General features: G+C 55.4%; 1 protein-coding gene across 1 annotated transcript in view; it reads left to right on the top strand.

Annotated features, from left to right (window-relative positions):
- Window positions 1-3,441: 3,441 nt before the first annotated feature.
- The window catches only part of SMARCD3 (SWI/SNF related BAF chromatin remodeling complex subunit D3), a 32,814-nt gene continuing 21,288 nt past the window's right edge, over window positions 3,442-14,967 (top strand). Inside the window, exons 1-2 of the mRNA XM_079931154.1 lie at window positions 3,442-3,507; window positions 5,000-5,140. Coding sequence (XP_079787280.1) covers window positions 5,102-5,140 — 39 coding nt within the window. The 5' untranslated portion in view covers window positions 3,442-3,507; window positions 5,000-5,101. The remainder of the gene's footprint in view (window positions 3,508-4,999; window positions 5,141-14,967) is intronic.

Here is a 14,967-nt window from a genome sequence, read left to right as displayed (position 1 = left end):
CCCGGTCTGGGATGATCCCACATGCTGCGGAGCGGCTGGGCCCATGAGCCATGGCCGCTGAGCCTGTGCTCCGCAACGGGAGAGGCCGCAACAGTGAGAGGCCCGCGTACCGAAAAGAAAAGAAAAGAAAAGAAAAGCACTAAATCAGAAAAAATCTGATTACCTCTTAGAGCATTTTCTGGAATCTTTGTACCTTCCCTGTCCTGGTCTGTGGGTATGTTTGGGGTACAATGAAGCAGGGAGGGGGCTGACGAGTCCTGAAAACCCAAGGAAAGCCCAGAACTCCAGAAGGTACAGCAGCCCCTTGCTGGTGCCCACCAGCCCGGGACAAAGCACAGACTCCTGGGCGAGCACCCTGGACCCCCGCACCGGGCAGGCTCCTTCGCCTGCCCCTTCAGTTCACCAGGCCGGTGCCCGGCTCCTCAAGACTCCGCTCCATCAGAACCATTTTTCTTAGATTCCATATATATGTGTTAGCATACGGTATTTGTTTTTCTCTTTCTGACTTACTGCACTCTGTATGACAGACTCTAGGTCCAGCCACCTCACTACAAATAACTCAATTTCGTGTCTTTTTAGGGCTGAGAATAAAGATGAAGATGTAGAGAATGGACTTGAGGACCCGGCAGGGTGGGGAGGGTAAGCTGGGACGAGGTGAGAGGGCAGCATGGACATATATACACTACCAAACGTAAAATAGATAGCTAGTGGGAAGCAGCCGCATAGCACAGGGAGATCAGCTCTGTGCTTTGTGACCACCTAGAGGGGTGGGATAGGGAGGGTGGGAGGGAGACGCAAGAGGGAGGGGATATGGGGATATATGTATACTATACGTATAGCTGATTCACTTTGTTATACAGCAGAAACTAACACACCATTGTAAAGCAATTATACTCCAATAAAGATGTTAAAAAAAAAAAAAAGACTCAGCACCAAGGCTGCCTCTTCCATGAACGAACTCCCCACCCTCTTCCCCAGAGTTGCCTGCAGGGGGCACGGGAAGAAGCCCAACGGACATGGATTTGAACCCCAGCTCTGCCACGTGTGAGTTACATGGCCTCGGACGTGTCACTTGACCTCCCAGAACTTGTGTTTTATCTTCTGTAAATGCAAATAATAATGTCCGTCCTGCAGGGCTGTTGTCAAGAACAAACACCTGATATAATGCTGGACACGTGGTGAGGGTGAGGAAACACGTCTTTCTTACATTTTTTTGGCGGGGGGTGGGGCACGCGGCGTGTGGGATCTTAGTTCCCTGACCAGGGCTTGAACCCGTGCCCCTCTGCAATGGAAGCGTGGAGTCTTAACCACTGGACCACCAGGGAAATCTCACATCTTTCTTCCTTTCTAGTAGCATTAAAAAAATTTTTTTAATTGTGGTAAAATAAAAGAAAATTTACCATCTTAACCAGGTTTTAAGTGTACAGTTCTGTGGCATTAACTACGTTCACACTGTTAATCACCACCGTCCATCCACAGAACTGTTTTCATCTAGCAACACAAATTCTCTCCCCATTAACACTAACTCCCCATTCCTGCTTCCCCACAGTCCCTGGCACTCTCCGTTCTACTTGCCGTACCCCCCCCCCCCAGCATTGGGGCTGGCCTCTGTGACTGGACTCCTTCCTTCTACCTGGTGTAGTGAGCTATTTACCTATATTAATCCCCCACCTGGTCCAGCGGCGTCTCATATCCCTGCCCCACAGAGCCTAGTACAGGGCCAGGCCCACAGTAATACCAGCTCCAGGAAGAAGTGCAGAATGCCTGAGGGAGATGAACAGACAAAGGGGCCCGTGTGGGTTCATGGGTTTGGGGTCTGATTTTACATAGCGGGTGCTCAGAAAATATTGAAAGTCTAAAAGATGATATAAACGATTTTTGTAAACTACATATTTTTTGAATGGGTAAAGTATTCTAAATTCAAAAGCTACAAAAGAAAACACAGTGGAAAGTAAAGGTCCCTCCACCTCTGTCCTCCAGCCCCTCACCAGAGGCAGCTGCTGTGACCAGTTTCTCCTGTATCTGTCCAGAGGCCTGTGTGTGTGTGTGTGTTCGTGCACTTACACACACACACACACACACCAGCACGCTTTACACACTGTTCTGCACATTTCCCTTTTATTCTCTTGTCTCATCTTTGAGATTCGTCTCTATCCTTCTCTATCAGTACATAGAGGGTTTCCCTACTGGTCTTTTTGCCTTGTTTTGTTTTGTCTTTTGTTTTTGTCCACACTGCACAGCCTGTAGGATCTTAGTTCCCCCACCAGAGATCGAACCCGGGCCCTTCAGCAATGAAAGCACAGAATCCTAACCACTGGGCCGCCAGGGGATTCCCTCCCTACTCTTTGATAGATTCATTGAGTGGTGTATTTGTCTTGTCACCTGTTTACACTGGTCACATGATTAGTTTGCTATGTCACCTGTTGATGAACCTTCAGACGTTTCCAAGTTCTTGCTGTTCAAGCAGTAGTACAGTGAACAACCCCAGGTCTCACTCACGAATGATTGAATTTTGTATATAGTTGTGTGTATGTGTTAATCCCAAACTCCTAATTTATCCCTCCCCCCTCCCGTTTGGTAACCATGTTTGTTCTCTGTGTCTGTGAGTCTGTTTCTGTTTTGTAAATCAGTTCATTTGTACCATTTTTTTAGATTCCACATCGAAGTGATTTTCATACGATGTTTGTCTTTCTCTGTTGCAGGCAACAGAATCGTATTCAGCCTTAGAAGGAAAGAAATTCTGACCCATGCTACAGCATGGATAAACCTTGAGGACTTTACACTAAGTGAAACCAGCCAGTAACGCAAGGGCAAATACTGCATGATATCATTCATATGGGGTATTCAGAGTACTCAGATTCACAGAGACGGAGAGCCCGTGGGGCGACCAGAGCGGCCTATCTAGCTGGACGTCCAGAAGGGGCTTCTCTTGGCCGCCAGAGTCCCTGCAGAGACAGGAGTAAAGCTGGGAGGAACCCAGATTAGACCATGGGTGTCAAGTGCCTAATGGGGTGGGGGGCATGGGTCAGAGCCTGTCCCTGAACCTGGAGTGGAACCGAAGCCCCCTCCCCACCCCAGGGTGTGTGTGTGTGTGTGTGTGTGTGTGTGTGTGTGTGTGTGCGCGCGCGCGCGCGCGGGCGCGCGCGTGTGTATGGTCCTAGAGTAGGTAACGCCTGCGGTCACATCAGACCCTCTGACGGTCTATGTGAATCCACGGGCGCGTAGGTGCATCCACAGACCCGAAGGCACATCTGTGCACAGACTGCAGATCACAATGGGCCCGGCAAGGGCGCGCCGCGGTGCTCCTAGCCTGGCGATCACATATTCGGATGGATGGGGCGACGCTGCCTGCTCTGATCCCTAACTCATTATTAAGCTCCTCGCTCTTTGCAGACGCTCCCTGCGCCTCCCCCGCTCAGGGCTGCAGCGGCGCAGGCGCCGGGGCCGAGCCGAGCGCCGAGCTGGGAGCGAGCAGCCGCGCTCCGGGCCAGGGTCCCGGGGGAGCAGGTGAGCGACCCGCGCCGCGCGGTCCCCAGGCCGTTGGAGAAGACGCCGCGCCGCCGCGCCGCGCCGGCAGCCCGGCCTTCCCTGCTTGGCACTACCCGTCTTGCTTCTGTTGGCATCACCCCTCCTTCCCTTGCCTGGCATCCCTCCGCCCCCCTGCCTGGTATCTCCTCTCCTCCCGTCTGCCTGGCGTCCCTCCCCCCACCCCGTCTGGCATCTACCCCCTCCTCCCCTTCCTGGCACCTTCCCCTTACCTGGCACCCCTTTCGCCCTGCCTGGCTTCCTCCTCCCCTTCTCCTTTCCTGATCCCCCCCCCCACTACTGACTCTCACCTCCCCCCACTCCCTTTCTTGCCCCTCTTCCCTGACTGGCGAACTCCCATCCCGCCTCCTCTCTGGTTCTCCCCTTCCTCCCCCCTGCCTGGCATCTCTGCCTCCTCCCCCTACCTGGTACCTTCCCCTCCTCCCTTCCCTGCATTTGCCCTCCTCCCCACGCCTGTCACCTCCTCACTGCCTAGCACTTTCCCATCCCTCTGACTGGCATCCTCTCCTTCCCCTCCTCCCCCGCTGCCTGGTATCTGCCCTCCTCCCCTCTGCCTCGCACCTCCCTTCCTCCCTTGTGTCTGGCACCTCCCCTCCTTCCCCTCCCCTCCTCCCCACCGCCTGGCACCTGCCCTGTCTCCACTTGGCATCCTCTTGCCTGGACACCTCGCTCCCTTCAAATTGTCCCTCTGTCTCCCACCTTCCTGCAGGGCACGTCCTCCCAGCCCTGGGCTGCTAACATCTCCACTGCTGGCATCTTCCTCCTCTCCTTGCCTCCCCTTCCTCCTCACCTTCTCAGAGTGGCCCTCTGGCCAACACCAACTACACGTGACCCTGAACTGCTCTCAAGCCCCGCCCCCGTAGGTACCTGTCGCCCCATCCCCCACTCCCCACCATCTGCCCAGGGGCTCCAGCTCACAAGTTGGGCTCTGACCCCAGCCCACAGTCGTCCTGCTCTTGCATGGGGGTGAAACCAGGCTGTGCACACAGGGAGGGTTCCACGTGAGCTGAGCAGAGTACAGAGCAGGTCGGCTCTACTTGCTGGCCACCCCTAGACTCCCTTGGGATGTCCCTGAGCTCCAGAAGGCGTCCAGGTCCCAAGCTGGCTGGTGGTCCTCCTCCAGCTATTGCCAAGGCCCCCAGGTTTGCCTGCTCCGCCAGGGCCTGGGCTCTGCCTGGATCCTCTGCTCTCGTCCATCTGACTCTGTCCTGCAGGACCCGCCTCTGACGGCTTCCTGCGCTGACACTGCTCCCACCCCACACTCCTCCTCGTGCCACCCAGCCGGGCTGGCCCTCCCTGCCCCCGCGTCCCTTCCTGCACACCTCCTGCCTTCCTCAGACCGTGCCAGGGAGTGGGTCCACGCAGCAGGCCCCTCAGCGTCCTCAGGCCCATTGTGAGTCTGCCTCTGGGGCTTGGGGTCTGGCCCGCCCCTCTCACTGCCCTCTCCTTTCAGATCCTCCTCAGAATGGCCCTTGGTGCTGCAGGCACGGTAGGCTCTGGGCCCAGGCACCGAGGGGGCACTGGATGACTCCCCCACTGCAGGACGCAGCCACCTATGACTCCAGGCCTTCAGCACCCACCCGCCGTGGCACAGGTAGGCGCTGTTTCCCCCACCAGCCCAGCAGCAGGAGCCCTGGGGCTCCACTGAGAGCTGGTGGCTCTCAGCCTCTGGTCACGCTCCATGGCCCCCTCGTGGCGCTTCTGCCCCCATCTGGACCCGTGGCGGTACCTCTTCTCATCCCCTGTGACAGCTGGAGCCTCTGCCCAGACCCTGCTGCCGGCTGCCGCCACCGTCGCCCTCCCTCTTGCTTAGCGCGCCCTTACCTCCCGCCGTCCCTGGGCCCTGCCTCTCAAGCCATTGCAGACAGGGGCGAGCCTGGAGCCAAGGTTTGGGTTCATGTGAAAATGGTCTAGCGCTCTGGCTTGTTCCACTTCCTCCCCAACCCCAGACCCCCAGACACACCTTGCCCTCATGTGTGAGTGAGTGCACCCGTGTGCCCAACACCCCGCACACACGTGTGCACACATGCTTCCTGCCAGTCGGGAGGAACAGGAACCTGCTGAGCCCTGGCACAACTTGGGCTCCAGAAACCTACCCCCAAGCATGTATGGCGAACACCTGAAAGCCTTCCAGGCCGCAGGCAGGGCTTTGTTCGGGTCAGGAGGGGTGCTGGTGGCATCCTGATTCAGGGCCTCCGGGGCAGCCAGCCCTGCACTGGCTCAGAGGCACTCTCAGGCCCATTGCACGTCAGCTGGACCCTCCGGCGCCTCCTCCGGGCAGCGTGAGAGGAGGACAGCCTAGCTAGTCCCACGTTGGGTGCCCCTGGTCCAGGAGGAAGTGCTGAGTCCCCACGTGAAAGGCCACCTGCCCCAGAGCCCCATCCATCTGTGGGGAGGGAGGGGTTGGAGCTGGGTCTGAAGCCTGCAGTCTGGTCTGAGCTCTGCCTGTCCAGCCCCACCCGTCACTTTGGCCACCTCACCGGTGGGAGTCACCTGGCAACATATGGGATGCTCTCAGGGCCCTGGAGGTGTGAGGGACCCAGTCCCCGCCCTCAGGCCGGCAGTCCAGGATGGGGCGCAGACTTGGCCACCCCACAGGAGGTGCCGGAGCGGATGACTCAGGCCTCCGGGCCCTGACAAGGGAGACGTCAGGAAAGCCCTTCGTAGGGGCAATTTGAAGTTGGCTTTCAGAGAACAGGAAGGTGGGGTAGGCTGGTGACTCGGGGGCAGGGGGTGGGCTGAATGAGAGTGCTTTTCTCAGCTTCTCCTCCCTGAGAAGGGGCAGAGGAACTTGCTTTCCTGTCTGGGCCGCTCTGAAGGCCAGGGCAGCCCTGCCGCCTCTCTACCCCACACCCCTCTGGCCGGTTGGCCCAGGGCGGAATGCTGCAGGGCACTGGCTGCAGGGGGAGCCTGGCTGGCCCAGAGCTGGAAAAGCACTGGATGGCAGAGAGACCATAACCAGGTGCTGGGCCCCACGGACACACGTGCAGTTCATCAGGGCCCCCAGACGAAGGTCCGACCCACTGGCCCACAACCTAACCACTGCCCTAGGTTAAGTGCAGAAGTGTTCCTTAGCTCGTGGGGTTGGTTTTTAAATGCAGACTCCTAGAGAAAAGGTGTGAGCTAGTATACTAAATACATTCTTCCCGGGCAGCTCTAAAGTTCTGGGGTGTCTGAAGGTGGAGGCCAGGTCGAATGGGGGGGCTGGCTGATGGGGAAGCGGCTCGGGTCCCTGGGAGGTGCAGCAGAGCCAGGCCCTCACGTAGTGAATCCTTGTAAATTGCAGGTGATTTGGGGTGCACTGAGATAAGCCCTCAGGGGCTCCCCAGCAGCAGTAGGTGGGTGCCCTGGGCTGTTTCTGTCCTTGCCCAAGGAGGATGATCTACCTGAAGGGATGGGCGGTGGGGGAGGGGAGGCTCTGGGAGCAGTGAGTACATCGTAGTGACACCTGGTCCCCGAGTGGCCCCAATCACGAGGTTCAGTCTAGGATTCCTGGGGAGTCAAGGAGCCCCGACCTCCCCATGTGATGAAGGTGGTGAGGGGTGAGGTGCTGGGGGAAGTTTCTGGCATTTTCTTTTGGAGTCGCGTTGACGTAAACTTGGCCTTCATTCCGCGCACGGGTCGCAGGCGGGGAGCCGACTTTGACGCCCGGTGGCTTGGGCACGCGCTGTCATTTGGATGCTCACAGGCCCCATGCTAGCGTCTAGACAGCACGGGCGGGCGGCATGGGCCAGGCATGCAGCAGCTGGAGGCTGTCTTCGCCCCGAGTGCCTGCGGTGTGATTGCAAGTGAGAGCTCGTTGTTAGTGAGCGTTAAGTGGCAGAGGTAATGAGCTGGGGTGGCACCAGGGGGAGGTGTCACCGGAGGACACAGAGCCGCAGACACGCAGGATGAGCAAATGGCTCTCCTCTTTGGTTGGACTCTGAGCCCTCTTGAATCGCTGCTCCAGAGGGTCCATGGGGGGCATTCGGCTGAGGGAGACTTTGGGGGCAGGGCTGAGGCTCTTTGGGATGTGCAGACCCTCGGTAACTCGTAGGGACCCTACGGGGGAGTTTTGGGCCCCTGTAGCACACCTCAGCCTGGCCCACCTCTCGATTTGCGTCCTAAGCTGTGAAACCCATTCCTCTGTGCCCCAAACTCACTTCCAGGAAATTTGAGAAACTGTCTCATGAGCATGCGGCCACTCAGGCCTTTACTGGAATTTACAAACTTGGCTCATCTCCCATGTCAACCTTCCTTCCAGACTGAAGAACGTTCTGGGGCTTGGAGTGAGGAACAGTATGCTGTGAGGGGGGCGGGGGAGAAAAGATGCAGGAAGATGTCCTCGCCTCATTCCAAAAGAGCTTGAGGTAGTTTGCAAAGACACACATAGTGAGGAAATCAGGACAGAGGAGCGCAGGGTAGGGAAAGGATGTTGTAGCCAAGGATGAGGTGAGCAGACAACACGCAAACCATGAGGCCCAGAGCCCCCTCCCACAGCGGGGACACATGAGGGGTTACACTGCCTGTGGGACAAAAGTCAAACCATTTGCCCCAAACGACTGTGATTTCTGGCCATGAGACCCCGAGAAGTGTCTCCTGTGTGATGACATGCAGGGGATTCTGTGTGACAAGTTAAGCGATATCCTCAACAATTCCACGGCAGTTTCCTCGGGCTAAGCCCAGGGCTGACAGAACATCACACGGCTGTGCAAATACTGCTGACCGTGCTGGATCCAAAGATAAAATGTAGAACAGCTAGAAGAATGCACTGCCTGTTAACATTTACAACAAGGTTTCCAGCGAACATCAGGCAGCAGGCAAGTTTTTTTAAAATTGGGAATCAAGTACGGAGTTATCAATACATTCTTGGGGTAATGGGACTCTCCTCATAGGAAAATAAAGACCTTGATCAGCACGTGTGCCCAACAGGTGAGCTTGGGTCCAGGGAGGGACCAGTCACACACCTTACCCCCAGGTCCTGAACCCACTGAGAACTAGACACAGATGGCAGGCATTTATCAACTTTATGGCAGGGAAAGCTGGACTGAAGAAAGAAGCCTGAACCTGAAGCCCAGATGTAGAAGGTGGACCTGACACCCTAACCTTGCGTTTGCTTACCTGGCGCAGGTTAACAGGAGGAGATGGGCAGCCTCCTGTCAGCAGACCCCCCTAAAGGGGAAGGCAGGCCACGGGGGACAGCCGTGACTTCTCCTCCCCCCTGACGCAGGAGAGGAACTTGTCCAGAAGGTGTCAGACCCTCACCACCTCATTAGACAGCCCCTCCCAAAGGGAAGAGAGGTGGGGCGAGGTGGCAGAGGATTATTCCAGAGTCTTGACTCCTGAAGAATAGATTAGAAGCCTCCTCGTGAACACATGATGACAAGAGAGCAGGGTCCCCTTTGCAAGGTAGGGGGGGGCATCCACGTTGCTGGACAGTGACATCAAAGCTCAAGTTCAGACTTGGGAGTGACCTTTGACCCTACCCCTTCCTTCTCTCTCCATTGGGACAATCGTTTTATTTGAGTTTATTTCCTAGACACATCTCACTTCCATCCACTTCTTATTCCCCACGTCACCATGCTGTCCATGCTGCTGTTGTCTTCTGCCTGGATGACAACTGGTGCCCCGCACAGGGTCTGGCCCCCTCCCCCCAGCCCCAACCCATCAGAGTAGCCAAATGGGCTTCTTGTAACACAGGCCTGATCCATCGCGTCTTCCGTTTCCTTGAGGGCTTCACATATTGCTGTTCCCTTTGCCTGCAACACCCTTCCAGCTCCCTTCACCTGCCTAAGTACGTGCATCATTCCAAGTCTTGACTTAAATACCACTTCTTCCAGGGACGCTTTCTCCCACTCCAGGCTGTAAAGTTCCACCTTCTTTTGTCTTGTAGCATGTACCAAAAATTTCAAGATTTCATGGATGTGCTCCTTAAAGGCACAGACTGCATTTGTCTTGTTCAACACAGTGCTGAAAAAAATATATATGTACTTTTTTGGCCGTGCGGCTTGGGGAACCTTGGTTCAACCAGGGGTTGAACCCAGGCCGTGGCAGTGAAAGCGCGGAGTCCTCACCACTGGACCGGCAGGGAACTCCCTGTTTCTTGAATGAATGAGCGGATGAATGAGGCAGTGGGGGGAGAGGAGGTGGCCCTGACAGCTGATGCTAAAAGGAGCCTGAGGTCCCTCTGTACCGTTGGCCCCGCCCTCTCTACACCCTGACGACCCAAGGGTGGGCCCTTCTTGCGTGCCCACCTTGGCCTGCTGACACCTGAGCTGCTCTGTGCAGGTGCTCTTGGCCCACGCCCCGGCAGTCCCTCTCCGATAGGACCTGTTCACCATGATCAGGGAAGCCCATCCCCTCTTCAGTTGTTCTTGTGGTGAGGGAGGTTCTTCCTTCCTGTGACCTCGGTCTTGGCCCTTGGAGTTACAGAGAATGAACCCCTTTCTGCTTCCGCGACATTTGCCCGCCTCCGGACATCCTTGGAGTTACAGAGAATGAACCCCTTTCTGCTTCCGTGACATTTGCCCGCCTCCCGACTCCCACACGCCCTGCGTCTGCTCTCGGGAACATCCAGCTCTGGTGTCTTCAGATGTGCCTTACCTGGGGGCCTGTGCCGGCTGCTCAGACCTTGGCACCCACTGGGAGAGCTGGACGGTGGCGGGGCTGTCTAGATAGGCTTCAGAGCCCCCAGGCCTCCTTAGAGGCTGAGCTGTGCCCTTTACCTGCTAGGCAGACTTGGGCAGAGACACTTAGCTCCCTGGGTCTCAGTGTCTCCTTGTAGGACAGGACTTAATCCCCTGCCTATAAAGGCTCCGGGGGAAGCTGAGTACCAAGCACTCTGCCCAAGGCCCGCACGCCATGGATGCGGGGGCCGCCCCTCATCGCCGCTGGGGTAAAATGTGGTGCTGGGCGCTGTCCCGGCTCCAGGTGTCAGCTGTAGACCCCAGAGCACTGGCTCTGGTGACCGACCGGTGTCTCCCTGGTTTCCAGCCCAGCCCGCTGTCCTCACTGACACCGTTGCCTCCTAAAGGCTAGAGTCAGCGAGAAGCCCCGGGCTTTCCGCCCACCAGTGAGAAGGTTGTCTCTGATCCTGGCTCTGAGAGCTCAGATGCAGAGTTACCCTGAGAGCGTTCGCCATCTTTCCAGACAGCAACTCGCTGTCCAGCCTGATGCAATCGGTGTGTTTGCGAGGCCTGCCTTCTCGGCCTTTAATGACGTTTTTAGCTGGAGAAAAAAAAAAAAAGTGAGCCAGAGAGAGCCCTGTGGTCCTCGGTCTCTCCTGGGCTGTGAACAGACTCCTTCTGGTCCCAGCAGCTGAATCAACAGCAGGGGCCCAGGTGGGTGGGCTTGGGGGAGGTGCTGCAGGAGTGGGGGAGGGTCCTGCTGGTGTGGGCAGGGCCTGAGTAGAGGGAGGGGAAGCTGAGCTCCAGCTCTGTCCATAAATCCCACTCCACCCCTCCCCCACCAGCGGGAAGCATCATCGTGCTTTTGCTTTTTCTTGCCTCAGTTTCTGCTCTGAGCCCCGACTTTACCACCCCTTGCCCCATTTACCCAGGCCTCTTCCTTCAGGAGAAAATCCAGTCTTAGAAACCCTGTCGAAAATATGCCCGCTGGGTGGTCGATACCCCATCTGTCAGGACTGCCCCCCAGCAGCCCTCACTTCCTCCGCAGCACCCAAGACTCCACCGCAGCGACTTCAGGAAGGGGAAGGGAAGGGAAGGGAAGCAGGCCGGGGTCAGTATACTCGCAGCCGGTGTCGCCCGAGGCCTTACTGCGGTTTTAAGACTTCTACACGGTTTAACTGATTTGTCCTCACCACAACACTGTGAGGTAAATGTTATTATTGTCACCACTTTTAAGATGAGAAACTGAGGTGCAGAGAGGTTAAGCAGCTTCCCAGTGGTTGGGGAAGAGTCCCAGCTGGGGTCTGTCCACCGCATCTTCTGAGATGCCATGACCCAAACCTTGGCCCTCAAAGGGCGAAGCAGCCAGGCCTCTATACGGACCAGCACCCCCTGTTCACCCCAGCTCTGAGGCCCAGGTCAAAGGCTAGTTGTCATTGTGCACGAGGCCCACACCATTTCTTCCCATTAATTGCTGGGTCCCTAGGGGCGTGAGAGATTCAACCCCTAAATAGGGAATGGGGGCGCGGTGGATTGCAGAGCTCGCACCCCTTCAGAGACAGACAGCCCCTCAACTCCATCTGTGTTGCCAGATTTCCAGCGTTTTAAGAGATTCTGGGAATCTGGCTTTTTATATGAAATCTTTCCATTTTTAAGATTTTTTAAAGTGTTTAAGACGCACTGTGGGCTAAGCGAAACCTGTCTGGCTTTCCCAGTTTGCAGCATCCACCGTGAGCTTTCCTTACCCCATGACCTGTCACCTGTCATCTCTTCTAGCCTTCAGGCCCTGAACCCCAAATCAGTGTTTCTCAGTGGGCCCCAGTTGAGACACTGTGTGTGAAGAGTTGCTGTCACTTTGGGTGGCCTCCTGCCGTCAATGAATTATAAACGAAATGCAGAGTCTTGTCAAACACTTGAGGACCCTCTGCGAAGTAGAGAAGCGTCGCTCGTCAGTCCTCAGGGATGTGCTGCTAATGAGAAGGGCCAAGGCTTTTGGAGAGTCTCCCTCTCAACTTGTCCATGTTGTGAACCCAGAGCAGTGGCTGCTGAGGGAATTCAGGGTACTTTTGACAGCCAGCGTGAGAGCAGTCAGAGGGTGAGTGGAGAAGAACACTGGCCTTGAGATCAGAACATGGGAGTTTGAGCCCCTTTGACACTAGTTGGGGGTCTGGCCCTGAGTCCGTCATTAACCTCGTGTTCCTCATCTTTAAAATGGGTATACTAATAATCTGCAGCCCTTTCACTTCCTGGGATGTTGAAAGAACCAAATTAAATCATGACTATTGAACTGTTTTGTAGGCTATTAAGCTCCGTAAAGATATATGTGTTAATCTGGAGGCGTTTGACAAAGTCTCTCCCAGTGTCTTCGGTATGACACATACAACTGGCCTCAGTGCAGTGGTATGCTGCTAAATACTTCACAACTGGCTCTTGACGGGGTGGGAAGGAGGAGAGGAACTACGATTCGTATCATTTGCTAATGTCTGTGGTATAAATACTCCTACCGTAGCTGATTTTAAACTACCACCATGACACTGCAGCACATCACTGGGTATTACTGTGACTGAGTAAAATTGCTACCAATTGAAGACGAATTCCGAAGGGTGCAGGTCATTTGGAGAGAGGGCTCTGTCCTGGTGCCTTTTTCAATACGTTCAGTAAAGACTTGGACGAAGAGAGAAGGTCACGCTCACTGGATTTATGAACGATGCACAGCTGGAAAGGCGGGTAAATATATTGGATAAGGGAATTGAGATCCAGAAGCTCTCAAGCTGGAATAACGGGTTAATTCTTACAAGAGGAATATTCTTGAGTCCAGAAAAAGGCAACTTTACAAGTATGGGATGGAGAGACATGTTTGGGCACAAAGTAGAAAGAGAATCACGTTTTTAATTGACAGGAAGTTCAGTGCAAGTCCAAAGTGGGATGGGTGCTTACCAAAGAGTAATACATTAGTAACAGTGAGGACTTCATTCGGTCCTCTATGACTTAAAGACAAATTTTCACATATGCCCTCTCGTTTCTATTTTGCTACTCACAATAATGCAGTGAGAGCGGTGCGATGATGCTATACCCATTTTAGAGATGAAGAGACTGAGGCTCAGAGAGGTTGGCACTTTTGTCCTCCTGTCGGTAGGTGGTGGAATAAAGACTCAAACTCAGGTCTTCTGGCCCCGGATTCTGCCCTGTGTTGTGCTCATGAGCACATCGTTGTTTTGTTTGTTTGTTTTATTGGCATATAGTTGATTTACAATGTTGTGTTAATTTCTGCTGTCCAGCAAAGTGATTCAGTTATACATATATACACATTCTTTTTCATATATATATATATATATATATATATATATATATATATTTTTTTTTTTTTTTTTTTGCCACACCACACAGCTTGTGGGATCTTAATTCTCCAACCAGGGATTGAACCCGGGCCCTCAGCGGTGAAAGTGCGGCGTCCTAACCACTGGACCACCAGGGAATTCCCATCTTTTTCATATTCTTTTCCATTGTGACTTATCACAGGATATTGAATATAGTTCCCTGACTATCCAGTAGGACCTTGTTTATTTAAGTCCATTGTTCTGAGTGCCCTGCGCTCTGTGGCTTCAGGCAAACCAGAGGATGTGAGGGGAGGTGGGGTATGGACCAGCAAGGAATAGTGAGGAGCAGTGCTGGGGGAGGATTAGTTCTCTAGACCCGCTGTAACCAAGTGCCAGGCTGGGCGGCTTTAACAGTGGAAATGTATTTTCTCACAATTCCAGAGGCTGAAGCCAGAGATCAAGGTGTGGGCAGGGTTGGCTCCCTCTGAGGGCTGTGCGGGAAGGCTGTGCTCCAGGCCTCCCTCTGTGGCTTATAGATGGCTGTCTTCTGCCTGTGTCTCCTCACATTGTCTTCCCTTCGTGTGTGTCTGTCTCTGTCCTAACTTCCCCAGTTTTATGACACCAGTCATATTGGATTGGGGTCACCCTAGGGACCCACCTCATTTTAACTTGATTACCTCCTTAAAGACCCTCCGAATAAGATCGCATTCTGAGGTACTGGGGGTTAGGACTCCAACAAATGAATTGGGGATGATGGGGGCTGGAGGGGACACACCATTCTCCCATGACAGAGGGACTTTGAGAGCTGCCTTCAGAATTTGGAGTCACGTCTTATGAGGAGGGAGAAGATTGCACTCTAGGTGGCCGGAACCTCCAGGAGGTGACCCCGGGTCACACCCACCACAGGAAGAACCAAGGCCCCGAGGGACAATTTGACTTACTGCCACCGCGGACTCCCTTGGGCCCCTTGGCTGCCGGGACACCAGCTCCACACCTGGCTGTAGTTTTCCGCACGTGGGAACGCGTGGAGCCGGAGGGAGGCCTCCAGCACCTCTGTTCCCACAGATACGCAGGCAGGCAGTGCGCCCTGGCGCGGCGGCCGGCACACAGCTGACCAGGGGCAGCTCTGCGGCTGTGCTCAGCCCTGGCGCCCCGCCGCCTCCGCCACGGTTTGGGCGCAGCTCCCGGAAACTCACCGATCCCACCGTCACCCTGGGGCGTGGCTGCAGCTGCTGGTCCCCCCACCGACCCACAGCCCCTCGGAGGAGGTAGCCGTCAGGGGTGTTGGCCTCGCTTTCCCACAAGGAAGCCCGGAGCTCTGGCGGGGCCCACGCTGGTCCTCTACTCTTCCACCTCGGGCCGCGGCTGTGGCCATCGCGGGGCAGGAGCTGACGTGAGCTGCTCAGCCTCCCAGCCCGTCCAGGCCCTGAGCCCCGTCAGTCCCCATTCGGTCCTCAGACTCAGAGTCCCAAGGGCTGTGACTGTGTCCGCTGTGTGAA

Source organism: Stenella coeruleoalba, assembly GCF_951394435.1.
Source record: "Stenella coeruleoalba genome assembly, chromosome: 9".
Lineage (NCBI taxonomy): Eukaryota > Metazoa > Chordata > Mammalia > Artiodactyla > Delphinidae > Stenella > Stenella coeruleoalba.
The sequence above is the reverse complement of the archived record's forward strand: the minus strand, read 5'-3'. Positions and strand labels throughout refer to the sequence as shown.